The 17,091-nt window shown below is 43.5% G+C and overlaps 1 protein-coding gene across 1 annotated transcript in view; it reads left to right on the top strand.

Annotated features, from left to right (window-relative positions):
- The first annotated feature begins 3,989 nt into the window (after positions 1-3,989).
- The window catches only part of GALNT12 (polypeptide N-acetylgalactosaminyltransferase 12), a 48,217-nt gene continuing 35,115 nt past the window's right edge, over positions 3,990-17,091 (top strand). The window contains exon 1 of the mRNA XM_074146507.1: positions 3,990-4,369. Coding sequence (XP_074002608.1) covers positions 3,990-4,369 — 380 coding nt within the window. The remainder of the gene's footprint in view (positions 4,370-17,091) is intronic.

The raw sequence follows: 17,091 nt of genomic DNA, 5'->3' as shown, positions 1-17,091 counted from the left end.
TGTAGTCTCTATCTATCTAGAAGTATCTCTAGATACTTCTTCACACTCCTTTTCCACTTTATAATTTTGCTTCATTTTGACTGAACAAAAAAAATTAAAAAGAAAACTATGGATTAGGAAAATTTTAAAGCCTTTTCAAAATTTAACATCTCTATTTTTTTTCTGTAATGTGTATATCATCACTATAAAATAAGAATAACTTTTAATAATAATTGGTGTGGAAAATAGTTCCTCTTAACTTACCGCTTTGTTTCCCTTGTTTGTAGACCAATTCCTTCAATAAACTCATGCATTTTTAGTTAAACTAAATAATACCTGAAATTGAAATGGATATTTCAGTGAGCAACAGACAAACTCTTAATTTCAACTATTTCATTCACTATCATGTAAGTTCTTACGGACAGTTACATACTGTTGTGTTTAATCTTCTCTTACTGCTTTTTGAAAGGTTTAGTTAATATTTTTTCTTCTTTTTTTTGTGTGAAAAAATACTATTTCACTTTTTTAAAATAACCTCTTCCAATGTATTAATTATTCCACTGAACTTCTGATTTAATTTTGACAACTAAGGGCATTAGAGCTTCTTACATAAGTAACTATTGGTTTTATATGACTTACTCTACCTGTTTCTGACTGAAACTCCTTAAGCAAACATTTTACTAATCTTTTAAAAATACCTCAAAACTAATTGTTTAATTTCCACTGTTATTAAAACTGGAAATAAAATAATTGCTTAAAAGGAACTTTTCCATTAAAACGTTGCAAGCTGTACAGATAGCAGGAAACTCATTTACCTTATTAATTCTAGATTTTTTTTTCTCAGGGGCTTATTTTCACATTCAGAGCAGAAGTCTTTATACTTTAAATATTTCAGCTCCGAAATGTAATTCTTCCCATTTTAATTAAACCCCACAAACTCTTAAAAAGCTTTAAGAGAGTCTCTTTGACTTCACATTCTTTACATCTTCTTCAAACTTATTTGTGAACAGAACTGATTTATTCTTAATGATTTTTGCATTAACACCATTATTGTACTTCGCCTTGCCGAATTTCCTCAGATTTATGTGCTTGGACATCATACCTGGGGAACTACCATTTACTACCATTGCTTTCAGTCCTCATTGCGATGATGATCGCAGGAGGCCTTCCCAGCTACTTTGCTTAAGGGCATTATTACTACTGAGACCTGCCTGCCTTACTTTCCCACCAGCTCTAACCTTTCTTGCTTCCATGGAAGCAAGGTGACGCTCTCCTACCTTTTCTTCAAGCCTTTTCTTCCTTTTTAAAATGTGACTGAGAGGTAGCTATGCTTGTTATCTGCTTCAACAGCCTTGTCTGATCTTACCCTGTCTGCCAGTGATTGCAGCATGCCTCCTGCGGTCCTGTCACATTCTGGTCTCAGTTTCCCATTTTTTTTATCTCAAAACTTGTTTTAGTCATGTGATCATATTCTTGTGTTCCTTCCATATTGCTCTAATACTTAAATAAAATACTTATTCTTCTAATACTTAAGAACCCCTGCAGTAGAGCTCTCCTGTTTTCTTTCTCACTGTTCTTAATTAACACTCAGTCCTACATTTTGCTCTTTACGTCTTCCCAATCTCCCCCAATAATTTCTTTTGGGAGTCCAAGAAGGTCTCCTTTTCCTTTGATTCATTTCAGGAAGTCCTTGTTGGGCTCCTCATGCTTAACATTTCTGTTACCCTATTCTAAGTAATTTGCAACTGTACACAAAGGGAAAAACCCAAGACTATTTGTTCCAGACAACCAGATCTAAACCAGCAGTATATGCCAGAAGTACTGACTTGTATCTTCAGGGTTTATTCCTCCACCAGCCAGCAACTAGGGACCCCCTGCTATAAACTCAATGCCAATGACATCAGTAGGGCTTCATTGATTCAGGAAGGATGGCAAGCAAGGAGACAGCGCAATCACTGGGTGTGCAATTACTCATGCCACTTAACTCTCTAGACCCCAAGCTTGCTAGACACAGCTTCCTTGATGTGTATATTCTTATGTCCAGCATATTGGTATTTAACAGTTGTCTACAAACCATATTTACACACACATACTTAACCACTATTATGCTCGTTATTCCAGCTTGTACATATGCTTTGAAACTAGATTCTATGCATACATAATTCTGTGATAGATAATTGTATAGCTGAATAAGTAATAATGAAATTGTATCTATACACACACACTCATCTGCAAATCCACCTAAACTACTTCATTTACACTAGTTTGCCAGCATCGGGATGACTCATTATTATTCAGCACCCTTCTGGCCAGAGCAAGGCCACAGTAGTTGACAACCTCTGTGTTTGTTGTCACATACAATATTTATTATCATGTAAAATCAGGAACAGCTCGTAGCTGTGTGCTGTGACCCTGTCTGGTAGTGATGTGGATTTTCCCTTTCCATAGTGTCAGAGGTGTTTTCATCCATTCCTTAGCAATGCTGGTGAGCACCGCCCAATACCGCTTACCAGCCTGAAGTCCCTCTCTGGGGATGGCCAGTGTCCTCTGCTGGGTTGATCTTGACAGGCCTCCAGCAGCAGAGGATAGTGCAGTAAACAGTCTCTTTGTAAAGTGCACAGAGCAGATGACACCTCAAAGCCCAAGTTTCAGCTCCCTGCTGAACGTGACAGATAAACTGTATCAGTTATGTTACACTTACGTTAAGGTTTTTCAAATGCAAAATCAGTTTCTTATGTAATCTCCTGGCCTCTGGATCACAAGGTCAGACCAACCCGGGCTGCATCCTGTTAGGGGGTGAAGTGAAAAAGCAGCATGGATGTGTTGTTGAGTATGAAGCAAATTAAAAAGTTTTGACTACATGCCGCAGTTTCGACTACATGCCACAGTTGCTTTTTTTCCCACAATTCTGTCACGACATGAAATGGACTGCCCGTTATCCGGATAATAAATTTGGGATTTTTACTTGTCTTCTGCATTTCTCTCTATGAGGCCACATTGGTTGACTTCTTTTTTCAATGAAGAACACTGCTTTCTTCAGTGAAAGAGCTTGTAATTAACTCCCACAGCTTCTCGGCCCATGTTCTGTTTACTTCTAAAGCACATGCTATTCCAGAGGCAGCAGAATGGATGCAGCCTGGTTTCTTACCGGCTTGTTTCCTTCAGCCCCAAAGCTCTTCCTAGGCCCTCCGTGCCAAATAACCTCCCTTGCTGCCCTCCTGCAGCCCTGGATACCTCTGTCAGGGGACAGCAAGCCTTGGGGCCGTCCTGCTGATCTCCAATGGCAGAAGCAGCTTGCGGTGGCCGTGCCTGCCAACTTTCCCTTGCTGCCCGTACCCCTGCATATCATCTGCCATAGAGCTACCGGTGCTCATGAAGGTCCTTCGAGCTTCAAGGTGACCAGATCACCTCCTTCCTGGAAGGGTAACAGCAAATGTGTGAAGGGGACATGCCTTCCTCCCGCATCCCCGCATCCCAGCAGCGCATGATGCAGCAGCACCAGGCTGTCCCCTTGGGGACAAGCGCTGGGGGCTGGGGCAGGACCATTACTGGCTCCACCGGTTGTGTCTCCAGCGAGAGCCTGTGCCTCCGGTGGGGTGCCGCGGCCCTCGGGACCCAGCAGCCTGCCGACCACCCCGAAAACGAGGAACATCGCTCACCGGGGAGCCGGCTGGGGAGCGGGAGGGCCGCAGCACACCCCCGCCCTTCACCGACACGAGTGGCGGTGTCCCTGCCCCGGGACCGCCGGCGGCAGCCGCTCCCCGCCCGGCGGCAGCTCTTCCGCGCCCCTGCGGGCCGGGCCGGGCCGGGCTGGCGGCGGGGCGGGGCGGAGCGGAGCGGAGCGGCGGGAGGAGCCGCCGCCGGCGGAGGAGCCCGGGCGGTGTTTCCTGGCGGGGCCAGCGCGGCGTGGGCAGGTCGGTGAGAACTTCGCCGTAGTCCGCCCGGGGCGGAGGCGCTCCCGTGTCCGTGTCCGGGAGGAGGCCGCCCGCGGCCCCGCCGCCTGGCTCGGCATGGCCGGCCGCTTCGGCCGCGGGATGTGCTGGGGCAAGCGGGGCCGGGGCTGCCGGGGAGGGGGCGCGCTGCTGGCCCTGGGGCTGCTGGCCGCCGTCTGCTTCCTCGCCTGGCGGCACGGCCCGCCGCCCCGCCACGCCGCCCGCCGCGCCCCGCCGCCGCCGCCGCCCGCCGACACCGAGCTGCTGCGGAAGCCGGTGTACGCGAAGCCGGCCCCGGAGCCGGGGTCGCTGGGCGATCTGGGCCGGGCGGTGCGGCTGGAGCTGAGCCCGGCCGAGAAGCGGCTGCAGGAGGAGAGCATCCGCCGGCACCAGATCAACATCTACCTGAGCGACCGCATCTCCCTGCACCGCCGCCTGCCCGAGCGCTGGCACCCCCTGTGAGTACCCGCCGCTCCACCTGCCGCCCCCGCCGGGCTCCGGCGCTGGGGGACCCCGGGGGCAGGTGGGGGTGGGGGCAGAGGAGCCCTGCCTGTCCCTGGTCTGCCTCCTCAGAGCAGCTCCCACACACAGAAGAGTGTTCGGTGGCAGAGGTCGGCGGGGGGGGTAATCGTGTCCCAACTGTAGCTCACTCAGAAACGTGGAGGCTTTTAAAACTTTAATTCCAACACCCAAACGCTTTTGCTCATTAAGTTAAAACCGTCGCTGATTTTTTGCCTGTTTTCTGCTCCTCCACAAAGCAGAAACAGTAGCACGTTGGTGGTGGGTGTGTAACTCGGGAGTGGTAGTTCCCCTCTGGTAGACCCTCGCAGTGTGGTTTCAGCCCTTACGCAGTGGCCGTGTTTCTCCTGCTGCCGTCCCCCGGATCGGTCACTGTAGGCAGCACTGTACTTTTCCCAGTCACTCCCAGCTTTACAAATGTTACGTTTCCCAAACTTCAGCTGTGCGTTGTGTTCGGATGTCTCATGCCACACAGTATAAAGCAGATTGTTTTATCATCAGATTTACCAGAAGTGATTTAGAAACGCTCACAGAGATGCATAACATTCTTCTAAACTGGCACTTTGCTTGTTCCCGGATACTTAGTTGGTGGGACAATTTACACTTACAGTTACGACACTAATGCCAGATGGTGGCATGAGCAATTGTAAACTAAGGATTAGATACCGCTTGCTGAGGTGATTCTAGTTTACAGGCAGCAGTTCAGCGCGGTTGTGAAGTCGGTGCTGCCCAGCGGGTCCGACTCCATGGTCAGTTCTGGCCTGAGGCAAACTCTTGGTTTAACTGAGTAGATCGTCCCAGTGCGGGCAGTCCTGGGAGCGAGCAGCCAGGGGGTGAGGAACGCGTGGGCCGGTTACAGGTATGTACCTTCAGTCAAAGGGGTCAGGACAGACTGAGGGCTGCAGAGCCCTCTCCTCTGTTTCACCCGAGCTTGGTTTCAGCCAGTTTATTTCATTGCAGCAGGTTTGTGTGGTAGCAAAGAGCTGTGGAAAAAGCAGGGCTCTGCCTCTACCATGGGTTGACTTCACATTAGTGTGTCTTATCTGGTAGTTCACCCAACTCTAGTTGTTAGCGCTGAATCTAAAACATGAATCCTGTGATAGCTCTTAAACAATTGCAGTGCAAGTGCAAGGCCTTTTTATTGTAAATTTAAGCATGACAGTAGGCTTGTTTTCTTTCATTCTCTCCTTAGAAGAAGTCTATAGGCCATAGGCTAAAAAGGACCGTTTCAGTTGCGTTTCTACAGGAAGAATTTAAATAATTTCAATAAATAATTTTGGACTCCTGCCACTTTTCTCAGGCAGGGTGTTGCAGGAAGTGAAAGATCACAGTTGTTGAGCAGGGGACATTACAGACCTGGGGGGGGGGAGATTCTTGAAATGAAAATAATGTAAATGGGCTGGTGGATTTTGGCTACAATGACACATACTTTTTGATTTGAATATTTGGATGTTGAAGTGACAAAACATATCCAAACCAAAAGGATTGCAAAGCGTCAGTGGCATAATCTCAGAGAGAACTGCCTTCTGGGGCTGGGGCTGTATCGTGCCGTTGCAGTATCTGCTGACAGGTTCTTCATGCGTCTTCACACAGATAAATCTAAATTATGGCAGAAACATCACAGAGCATCTATCCAACTCACACAGCAAATGTAAAAAAACTCCCCCAGATACAATTCTGCTATGAGGTTGTTAATTACCTCTCTTAAGAAGGAAGACCGTATAAGAGATCAACGTTAAAAAAAAAAAAAAAAGTACTGAAAAAAGTATACCAAGACTGTAGTGACAGAAAATTTATTCCACTTCAGTGTAAGATTAGAGGCCATACAGGTTGAAATGTCAAGTCTATGAAAAATATGATTTGGTTTCTTTGTTTTAAGGTTGGTAATGCTTGACCACTCATGGTCTTTAATGAACGTTTGAGTGATGGGTGACGCTACAGTGGTAGGTAATAAGTACCATTGATAGACTTCAACTAGACTTCAGCAGTCCACAAAAATAATGCAATGGCTACATTTTAGTGGTGATCAATGAAAAAAGTTTGGTACCTGAAGACCAGAAGATCTATACCGTTTTGTTTTTTTTAGTGGTGTTCCAGAGGAGAACCAGAGAACTGTGTGCTGGCAAGGCTTGGATCTCTTCCAGGCATATTATTTAGAAACTGTGGTAAGAAAAATAATTGGTAGCAGGTAGGTAGGCGTGATCTATTGAGAAAAAGTCAACTTGGCTTTTGTCAAGGATGACGTGTCTCACAAATCTATTGGAGTTCTTTGAAGGCTGTGATTATCCGAATATGGAAGCATGTTGTTATTTCCAGAGGCTTTTGATGAGTTCCTTAAACAGCTGTGAAATAAAGTGGAAATTCCTTGCATTTATAAATAACTGGATAAAAGCTCGGAAGCAATCGTGATTTATTTTGTTTTGTTTTGTTGTTTGCTTTCTTTTTTAATAGTGAGGGGTCACATCACTGGTAAAGTCCCACAAAAATGTGTGTTGGACCTGATGCGATTCAACTTACGGCATGGCTTTGATAAAGAAGTGACTAATTAATTTACAGCTGAAAGACAAACAAGCTACTGAGAGGGTGCCTCTTGCTGAGCTGCTGCAATACTATGTCGATGCATGCAGTAGATAAATTCTGCCAACTCTTTTTTTCATAAATTCTTTATTGTAAAGCATAAGGAAGTCCATCTGCTAGAAAATCAAAATAAATTATTAATGAAATATTAATAGGTACTGTGTTTGGAGACTTTATTCTGGGCTATGGGCTTTTGGTCTGTTTCAGCATATTCTGATGTGTGTGGAGGTAAGTTCTCTCCTGGAAATTTTAGATCCCAGGAAAATGGGAGGGTGAAAGAAAGGGAAATAAAGATAGCTAACATCCCCACTACCTGGGTGCCTCACTGCTCCTTTTAACCTCAGTGACCTCCCACACTCATCAGTGAACCCAGTCTCTGGGTGTGAATTTGTGAAAATCACAGTCATGTGAATATAGTGAAAACTAGAATTTTGCTAATAAGATTTTGAATATCTGAACCAATACACCTTTAAACCTGGTCTGCAAAATTATGGATATAAGGTGTTGCTTTATCAGAAATTTATGACAAAAAAACTTTTCTCACTGCTACATATTGTATATCCTGGGCCTGCTGTCAGACCAGAAATGTGGCAATAGTAATTTGCTAATACCTATGTCTGATAGTACTGTGCAGGAAGAGAATAATAGTTTGAGATTAATCTGCCAAATAGTGTATTGTTTCACAATATTTGACTATGAATCCTATACAGATGTTATTTACTCTATAAAGTTTCTTCAACTCCAGGTGTTTCTCCTACTAATATATTCCTGCCAATGTAAATATTGAGAAGCCCTGTATTCCTTCTTGTTATTACAAACCACTGTAACATATTTTTTTTTTTGAGAACTCATCCTGTTTCTGTCTAAAGGAAGCGGGAACTGCCAGTGTTTAAGTGTCTGCGCTTGAGGTCAGCGACTGATAATACTATGTTTCATCACACCAAAGCTCTTCAGTTTTGTTGGTGGCTAGAATTGTGTGTGTGTATAGGTATGTGTATATATGTATCTATATCTATGTGTACCCATATCTATGTGTATATATATGTACCTAGATGTATACCTAAATATATATTTAAGCATACATAAAAACAAACTAAATAAATGTATAATATATATAAATAAACTATAAAAAATGTTCTTTTGGTAAAATATTATGCATAGGAATGTAAGGAAATTACTAAATGATGATACAGTTTGTACAAGGCTAGAAGTGAAATATGCCATAGGGTCAGAGAATGACAGAGGTTGGAAAGAACCTGTGGGGTTTCTAGTCCAACCTCTTGCTCATAGCAGGGCAACTTTAGTGTTAGAACGTGTTGCTAAAGGCCGTCCTCATCCTGTCAAATTTTGAAAGTCTCCAAGACTGGAGATTCAACAGCCTCCCTGGGCACCTCTTCCAAGGCTACATCACTGCCACAGTGAAATTTCCACCCCCACCCCTCCAATCATAACGTTATCTAGATGGCCCAGGTTGTCTTCTCAAGATCTATCCTTTATTTCTTGAGTTTATACGCATACAGGAAGCAACAATTATAGCAGGTTTAAAACAAGCAAGCATCCTCCATCAGCCATGGACTTACTAAGGGCCATGTTGGGGCTGATGCCCTGTGAGTGCAGAAGGGTGGGCACTGGGCCGTGTGTTTTGGCCAACTCTGCTCTGCCTTGTCCCCTGCCCCTGCACAACAGCCCGGCTGCGTCCCAGCTGGCTGGGCTTCTTGCTGCGTGCTGGTTTTACAGGGCTACAGGGTTAGGCAGACAACTGATAGGGTCTCTTAGACGGCCTTTTACAGTTTATTACAATGTGTAAGAAATACATTTCCAGTTTTTCTGCTTGGCTTTTTAGATTAAGGACTGTTTTTGAGCATTGTTCCTGATTTTAGATGTTCTACCTTCTTTTTTTAGTTTCTTTATTTCTCACAGTAGGGTTGCATTGCACATTTGTTTCAGGGATGGTTTTTGTAAAATCACACCAGCTGCCTTCTTTTAGCTGACTCGTTACAAACGGAATAAGGCAGCAATAGGCACTTTTGTGCCGACTCAGCATTTTATGTTGTCTCTTTTATGGTAGAAGACTGTAAGCTCTTGGGCCTCATTTCACATGTCCTTGCAAGAAAATGAATTTGTAAGTCTTTCCTTACCTGACAATGATCTTCAGTAGCCACAGAAGCCCACAAAAGTTTGAATGCAGTCTGCATAATATTTAGCAGCTATAAAAGAAGTTTTACATATTTGTTCTTCGATTCTAGATAATTTTCTGTATTTTGAAGAGGTTTGTTTATATCTATGTATTGTATGTATACACGCATGTTGTAATGGATGTATTTAAGTAGCAGTGTGTACATATTTAATTGTCTGTATATATAGGTAGATAGATATACACAAATACTTAATTTCCTCTGTCTCTATCATTTATGCCTACAGATGTCTGAGTTTAGAGTAACAATCTTGCACTAAGATTTTTCTGACTTCCCAATTCTCTTACAGTTTCACTTACTACTGTGTTTTGTTTTGTTTACTGGGTTGTAAGTAGCACATTACGCAGGGTGCTCACCTGGTAGTATCTCACTGGCAAACTCCCAGCATAATCCTTGAGATTAGGTTTTGGTCTCTCTTCTACTCCAAAAATCACAGCATCTGCTTTTGATGGGCACGCTGCTCCTGCCAGGAGTCTTAACCTGACCCTGTTCCAGGAAATGGCGTGGCAGCCGGGTGTTTCCTCCCCGGCACACCATGACTGCCGGACTTCACCCAGAAGCTTGTCTTCCATCTGTTATCTAAAGATGAAAGAACGTCAGTGACTTTTTGTTGTTGTTGTTGCTGTTGCAGCGCATATAGGAAAAGCGAGCACTTTAGAGAGCTTATCTGCAGAAGCTCGACCTTGCCGGTGCATCCCTTCCCTCTAAGCGCGCAGCTGGTTGCGTGCTCTGCACCCAAGGCTTGCGTTGGCGCAGGCATTCCCGGGCTTTACATTTGGTCAGAGTCCAAAAGACGCAGCGCTCTTTTACTTAAGAGCAAGCTTTAGTAGTTTCATAACACTATGGTCGCTGGTTTGGTGTTGGGTTTTTTTGTTCTATTTGTTTTCTGAGCTTTTCTGGAGTGGATGATTGGTTACTGGTAACTACATTAATCATAATACCTTTAGGTCATTACTTTATTGTTAGTTGGCAGGATTCCTTGTATTTATAAACAGGCTTTAGACCTGCAAAACAGTATGTCTCTGGGACATCTCATTTCCTCCCTCACACAGTTAAGTGGGGGAGTAATAAATCTGCAACATTGTTTTTTTGTTTTATTTTGTGTTTTTTTTTCTTAAATAAGCAGGCTTGCATTTTATCACAGTACAGAATACAACAATGCTTCCACAAGTGGTTTAATATTTAGGATATTTTACTATTTTGGTTTCCCATCTTCTGTAAAAATGTGTCAGTTTTCTTTCTCATTATGCTTTTGTTTAATAGTCACCTGCAAATGTTTTTCAGAAGAGCTCACATGATTACTTTTTGACCGTTTTTCTCTACAGATCCTGGTAGAGATCCTCAGCTTCCTCTGACGTCTAGATGACTGGTTTCTGTTGATTTCATTTTTAACCTGGTAAAGTTCCCAGATCAGTGATAGTAACCACAAATTATGATTTTTTTTTTTCTTTCTTTAAACAGTGCTTATACTATTCACAATTTTCTGTAAGGACCAGGTGCATCCACAGCCTACTATTAGTGATGGTTACAATAACTTCTTTCAGTTATTGTATTACTTTGCAAAGTTTTTTTCTTGTCCTATATCAAGTTACTCACATAAAAGTAAGTTTCTGAATGTAGGTGTAGGAAATTGCATGGCTCTATGCAAGTGTTAAGTGTATCTCATGACCTTGGAAGAAAATTGCAAACACGGGTAAGCCTTTGAGCAAAATGAAACCCCTATTTCAAATCAGCAAAATAAAATAGAAATTAATTGTTTTTTCCCCATGGACATGTACAGAAATGCCTTCTGATCTGCACATCCAGAATCTGGGCTAGGCAAGAACTTCTGTTGTCTTTTTCTGACAATTTGGAGTTAGGAGGATCTACGGATTTCTTAAATTTGTGAAATTTAGGATATAGATTTAGTCCACCCTCATAGCTGGGCTTTCTAGACAATTTTTTCTTAATGTAATTTTAATCTGTCATAAACAGATTTGCTTTTTTTTTCCCCCTCAATCTTCTTTGCAAGTATTTTCTTCTGTTTCAGACTTCCCAGCTTTCTTTCTTGCTTCTCACAGTGTTTTTATATCAGCCAGTGCTGTCCTTTATTATCTGAAGTCTAAAAGCAGTGTTTGGCAGTCTGTCCTGTTGAGAACTTACTGTCACCGGGAGAATCATTCTTTAAAACATGAAATAATCTGGAAAACCATTCCAAAATCTAGCTAGTCTCAAAGACTTGATCATATCATGGTGTTGTAGATTGAACTATATCCTGGGGGGCTCTTTCCTAATGAGGTTTGTTTCAGCAGGCACAATTCAGGGGGCATTTACCCGGGTTGTTGGGCTGGGAGCGAGTGGTGGGGAAGTGTGGGCCAACATCTCTTTAACTCATGTTGCTTACATGTTCCAGCCTTGCCCTGAATAATTCAGCCATTCTGGAGGTTAATCAGCACCTCGCTGCTATCTACTTTGCTACCAAGACACACCTTCCGTAAACATCAGCACCTTTTTCTGTAATACCCGAACACACATGGGTCATGTAGGTGTGCAAAACCGGGTGCAGTCTTTCTGTGCTCAGATAAGACTCTTTATTTTTTATTTTTTTTTTCAAAGACAAAACTGGCAGTTTGTTTGAGGTAGTTTTATGTGAGAAAATAAATTAGCATGAAAAGTTGTGTAGTGTTGGGAGGAGAAAAGAATAATCTGGTTTATCATATCCTTGATTCCACTGGAAATGTTGCACCTCTGTATCCCGGGTTTTGGTGTAATAGGGCTGTATCAGTTTTGGCTCACACACTGGATTTTATCCATAGGTTGCTCTCCCCCAAGAAGGGGTGAGGAGCAGCTGTTCAAACACATGTTCCACCTGGGGTAGGTAACATGGTGTCGGTAACTCTTCAGGGTGGCTCAGAAACCAGCACTGCCACCCATGTCATGCTGCTGAGCTTGAGATGCTCGTAGGTGGATCTGCGGAACCCGAAGCTGCTGCTGGGAGCAGCAGGGAAGGGAGAAGTGGAAGTCCTCTCCTGTGGCTTCGGGACGGTGGAGGAGGAGATGTTTTCTCTTGGGTGAAGGTGCCTGGCAGACCCCTGAGTTCACATTGCCGCTTTTGAAGCTTATGGGGTGGGCAGTGGAGAAGGTGAAATTGGACTGAGACACCCATTCATCCAGATCAGCCTTTTTCACTAACAGCCTACAGGACACTTGAGAACACCTCTTACTAAAGGGCATCTGCTGTTTAATTCAACGTTCTAATACTGTTCAAATTCGAGCTCTGGGGCCCCCAACATAAGAAGGACATGGACAGGTTGGAGGGTCATGAAGATGATGAGAGGGCTGGAGCCCTTCTTCTGTGAAGACATGCTGTGAGAGTTGGGGTAGTTCAGCCTGGAGAAGAGAAGGCTCCAGGGAGACCTTATAGTAGTCTTTCAGTACTTAAAGGGGACCTACAGGACAGATGGGGAAGGACCCTTTATCAGGGAGTGCCATGATGGGAAAAGTTTTAAATTGAAAGAGGGTAGACTTAGGCTAGATATCAGGAAGAAATTCTTTACTGTGGGGGTGGTGAGATACTGGAATGGACTGGCCAGAGAAGCTGTGGATGCCTCATCCCTGGAAGCGTTCAAGGCCAGGTTGGATGGGACTTTGAGCAACCTGCTCTAGTGGGAGGTGTCCCTGCCCATGGCAGGGGAGTTGGAACTAGATGATCTTTAAGGTCCCTTCCAACTCTAACCATTCTATGATTCTGTGAAATTAGGAAGAGAAAAGGAGGTGGTGGTGTGAGTCAGCATGTCCACCACCCACCATTAACAAACCTAGTAAGCCTGGTTCCTAGCCCACAGCGTGCAACCCAGCGTGAAGCAAGATCCTGACAATGTTTGCTACATGATGCCGTGATTGCCGTGGCAATGTCACATATCATAGTCACATAAATCATGTTAAATCAGATATAGCAGTAATATGTGCTGTTTTGAACTTCCTGAGAGAAGCTACAGAATATTGAGCTTTCTGTATTTTCAGGCATTCAAAACGAAACTTCCAAACTTAAAAATTTCAGTAGTCTAGAACAATTGTGGTTTTGTGGATTGCTGAGAATAATTTTTACATCTTGATTTTCAACACATCCTTTTTTCCATTAAAAATGTTCCAGTAAAAGAGAAGTATACCTTTAGAAACCGTGAAGGAATTTGCACCAATTGTATTCTTAACAAATCTTTGAAAACTCACAGAACATTTCACATTTTTTTTTTTTAAAATACGTGTAACTTGGCATCTAGAACATAAAACTTGGAGATTGAAAGTGTATTTTCCCTTGCCGTATTGTTGCAGTTGTGGTAGAAGTCTTACATAAAAGTATGTCAGCAACCATTCCTAATTAAGCTATGGCAGCATGCCCGGGGCACACACATTCATGCTGTCTCTCCCCGTGTATAGATACGTATCTCTAAGAGAGGAACAGCTCCTTACAATGGAATAAATTGAGTGATTACATTAATTGTCAAAAATGTTCTCTAAAATAGCCCATTTAATTTTGTTTAGGCATTTCCTGACTGATGTCTCCTTAGTTTCTAATAAATAACCTATTGTAAAACTTGCTAACAAATTTTGTAGTGTAGTAGATTCCAAACTTAAATTATAAAACTTGTCAGCCATATAGTCTCGGTTAGACTGTGACTTGCAAGTGCGATGTAAAAACATAAAACCAAAACCCCACAGGAACGTGGGTGTATATGATGATACCCCTTTACATCCTTTGCTTCAGTTTGCATTTTGTGGAGGCAGATGTTTGAGTAGGTGCTGTAGTGAAAGATGCAGGAAAGATGGTATGTAGTGAACTTGATTTTGAGTTTGTGTTCAGACACAGCATTACTCTCTCTCACTTGTGTGTAGGAATGTCAAGATTCATGGCTGAATACAATTAGAATTTTTAAAACGCAGATGTTTATTATAAATTGATAAACAAAAGCTGTATCTTTTGGTGTTTCTTGTTTTACACCTGTCTTTTAAGCTGCAGTGATCAAGGAGGAGGATCCTTGGAACATCCACCCAGTGTGGCAGAGGATGCCTGAGGGAAACCAAGTAGGTGCGGAAGCTGATGCTGCAGCAGGGCAGTGTTCCAGGCTGCTCCCTGGGAGGTGGTAAGGGGCAGTCCCAGCTGCATTCTCTCTGGGTGCAACTCTGCTGTGCACAAAGACTCTGCTTGTGTGTTTTCTAGTGGGGCTGCAGAGAAAAGGAGCCGTCAGAGGACAGAGGCTGAGGATACAGTTTGCGTTGCATTACCAATTATGGTTGTTATCCATTATATATATCAGTGTTTTTCAGTGAAATCCAGGTGCTATTTAAAACATACCTTTGTTTTGTTGGCTTCAAAAAGGCTGCTCACATGTGCTGGCCATGGATTTTTTCCTCAGTGACTAATCCTGGTATCTGGTAACTTTTTCCAAAATCAGCTTGACTAGAAATATGTGTACTTTTCTGAAAAAAATGAACCCACTCAATATGCACACATTTTTAACTTGAGGGTTTTTTTTAATATATGTGATTATTATCTGTATAAATACTGAAGTTCATGTGGTTGAATAAGATAATGAGAATAGTGAAGGAATATGTTGGACTTCAAATGACAGTGCATTTAGTTATGATAACGAGGTTCAAGGCGATATATCAGACAGCTTATAGTAAGGACTGTAGGTAGTTTCCTGTCATTTAACTTTAGCCATAGAAAAGTTAAACATCTGCTCTGTAGTTAAGCCTCTGTAGACAAGGGAGAAGTCTGTTTGTGCTAGATAAATGTCTTAAGGAGAGTGAGGTGAATCGCTTTGTCTTTATGGACATGCGGATTTCAGATGATTAGCTCAAAGTTAGCACCTAGCTTTTAGGTGGCTAGCGTGAGATGCAATTAGTCTTGTCTTAACATGATCCCCTATATTGGGAAAGGATGGTGTTATGCATTTTAGGGTGGCACTAAAAAGTGCCTTAGTCAGAAGCCGAAAGCAGCTTGCAGTATAGGCATTATAAATATACATTCCCAGTATCTGCAAAAACATATTTTTCAACTGCTGTCACCAGTTTGTATCCTCCCTGTCATATTAATGACATATTGTAACTGATAAGTGTTTGTTTTTCTGAAGAACCCAAAGTAGGAGTGAAATGATTCACTTGCAAAGTAGGAGCTTGGATACTTGGGTGACACACAAAGAATAAAAATACATCCTGAAGTTTGCAAAGGTGAATACAGAAGATGCATTGCTGAGGTGGTTCTCTTGTAAATAGGAGTTGGGAAATGGAAAAGCTGAGTTATGATCACTAGGCTTTAAGTCAGGTTTCATAACTGTAGTGAGGTTTTTTTGAAGCTTGTGTGTCTTGTGAAGTGGTAATGTTTAGTTTCCGTATGCATGCTGCTTAGCTGTTATTCAACAACACTTCTAAGCATTTCCATTTCAGGCATTAATTCTTTTTTTTTTTATGACTTTCTTACACTATTATTTTTCCAAAGTTTGAACACTTTAGGTTTGTAATCTCCCTGGTGGGATTATTTTTGAAGACTGAGCAAAGCTCTTTGAAATTTCTTTCAAAACAGAAAGATATCAGCTACTGAACAACTTTTTTGCCTCAGTCTTCACCAGCAAGGGCTCCAGCCACACTGCCCAAGTCACAGAAGGCAAAAACAGGGGCTCTGCAAATGAAGAACTGCCCACAGTACGAGAAGATCAGGTTCGAGACCTCTTAAGGAACCTGAAGGTGCATAAGTCCATGGGACCTGATGAAATCCATCCACGGGTCCTGAGGGAGCTGGCAGACGAAGTTGCTAAACCGCTTTCCATCATATTTGAGAAATCATGGCAATCTGTCAAAGTTCCCGCTGACTGGAAAAAGGGGAACATAACCCCGATATTCAAAAAAGGAAAAAAAAGAAGACCCAGGGAACTATAGGCCAGTCAGCCGCACCTCTGTGCCTGGCAAGATCATGGAGCAGATCCTCCTGGAATCTCTGCTAAGGCACATGGAAGATAAGGAGGTGATTTGAGACAGCCAGCATGGCTTCACCAAGGGCAAATCGTGCCTGACAAATTTGGTGGCCTTTTACAATACTGCCACAGACTTGGTGGACAAGGGCAGAGCAACAGACGTCATCTACCTGGACTTATGCAAAGCATTTGACACTGTCCTGCACAACATCCTGGTCTCAAAATTGGAAAGTCATGGATTCGATGGATGGACCACTCGGTGGATAAGGAACTGGCTGGATGGCCGTACTCAAAGGGTTGTGGTCAACGGCTCAATGTCCAAGTGGTGGCCAGTGATGAGTGGTGTTCCTCAGGGGTCGTTATTGGGACCAGTGCTATTTAACATCTTTGTCGGAGACATAGACAGTGGGATAGAGTGCACCCTCAGCCAGTTTGCTGACAACACCAAGCTCGGTGGCACGGTCAACATGCTGGAGGGAAGGGATGCCATCCAGAGGGACCTGGACAGGCTTGAGAGGTGGGCTCATGCAAATCGCATGAAGTTCAACCAGGCCAAGTGCAGGGTCCTGTACCTGGGACGTGGCAATCCCAGGCACAAATACATGTTGGGCGGAGAATGGCTGGAGAGCAGCCCTGAGGAGAAGGACTTGGGAGTGCTCGTGGATGAGAAGCTCAACATGAGCCGGCAGTGCGCGCTGGCAGCCCAGGAAGCCAACCGCATCCTGGGCTGCATCAAGAGAAGTGTGGCCAGCAGGTTGTGGGAGGTGATTGTACCCCTCTACGCTGTGCTTGTGAGACCCCACCTGGAGTAGTGTGTCCAGCTCTGGAGTCCCCAACACAGGAAGAACATGGACCTGTTGGAACGGGTCAAGCGGAGGGCCACGAAGATGATCAGAGGGATGGAGCACCTCCCCTATGAAGACAGGCTGAGAGAGCTGG

The sequence above is a fragment of the Numenius arquata genome, chromosome 4 (genome assembly GCF_964106895.1).
Source record: "Numenius arquata chromosome 4, bNumArq3.hap1.1, whole genome shotgun sequence".
NCBI lineage: Eukaryota > Metazoa > Chordata > Aves > Charadriiformes > Scolopacidae > Numenius > Numenius arquata.
This window is presented reverse-complemented; position numbering and strand designations above follow the sequence as displayed.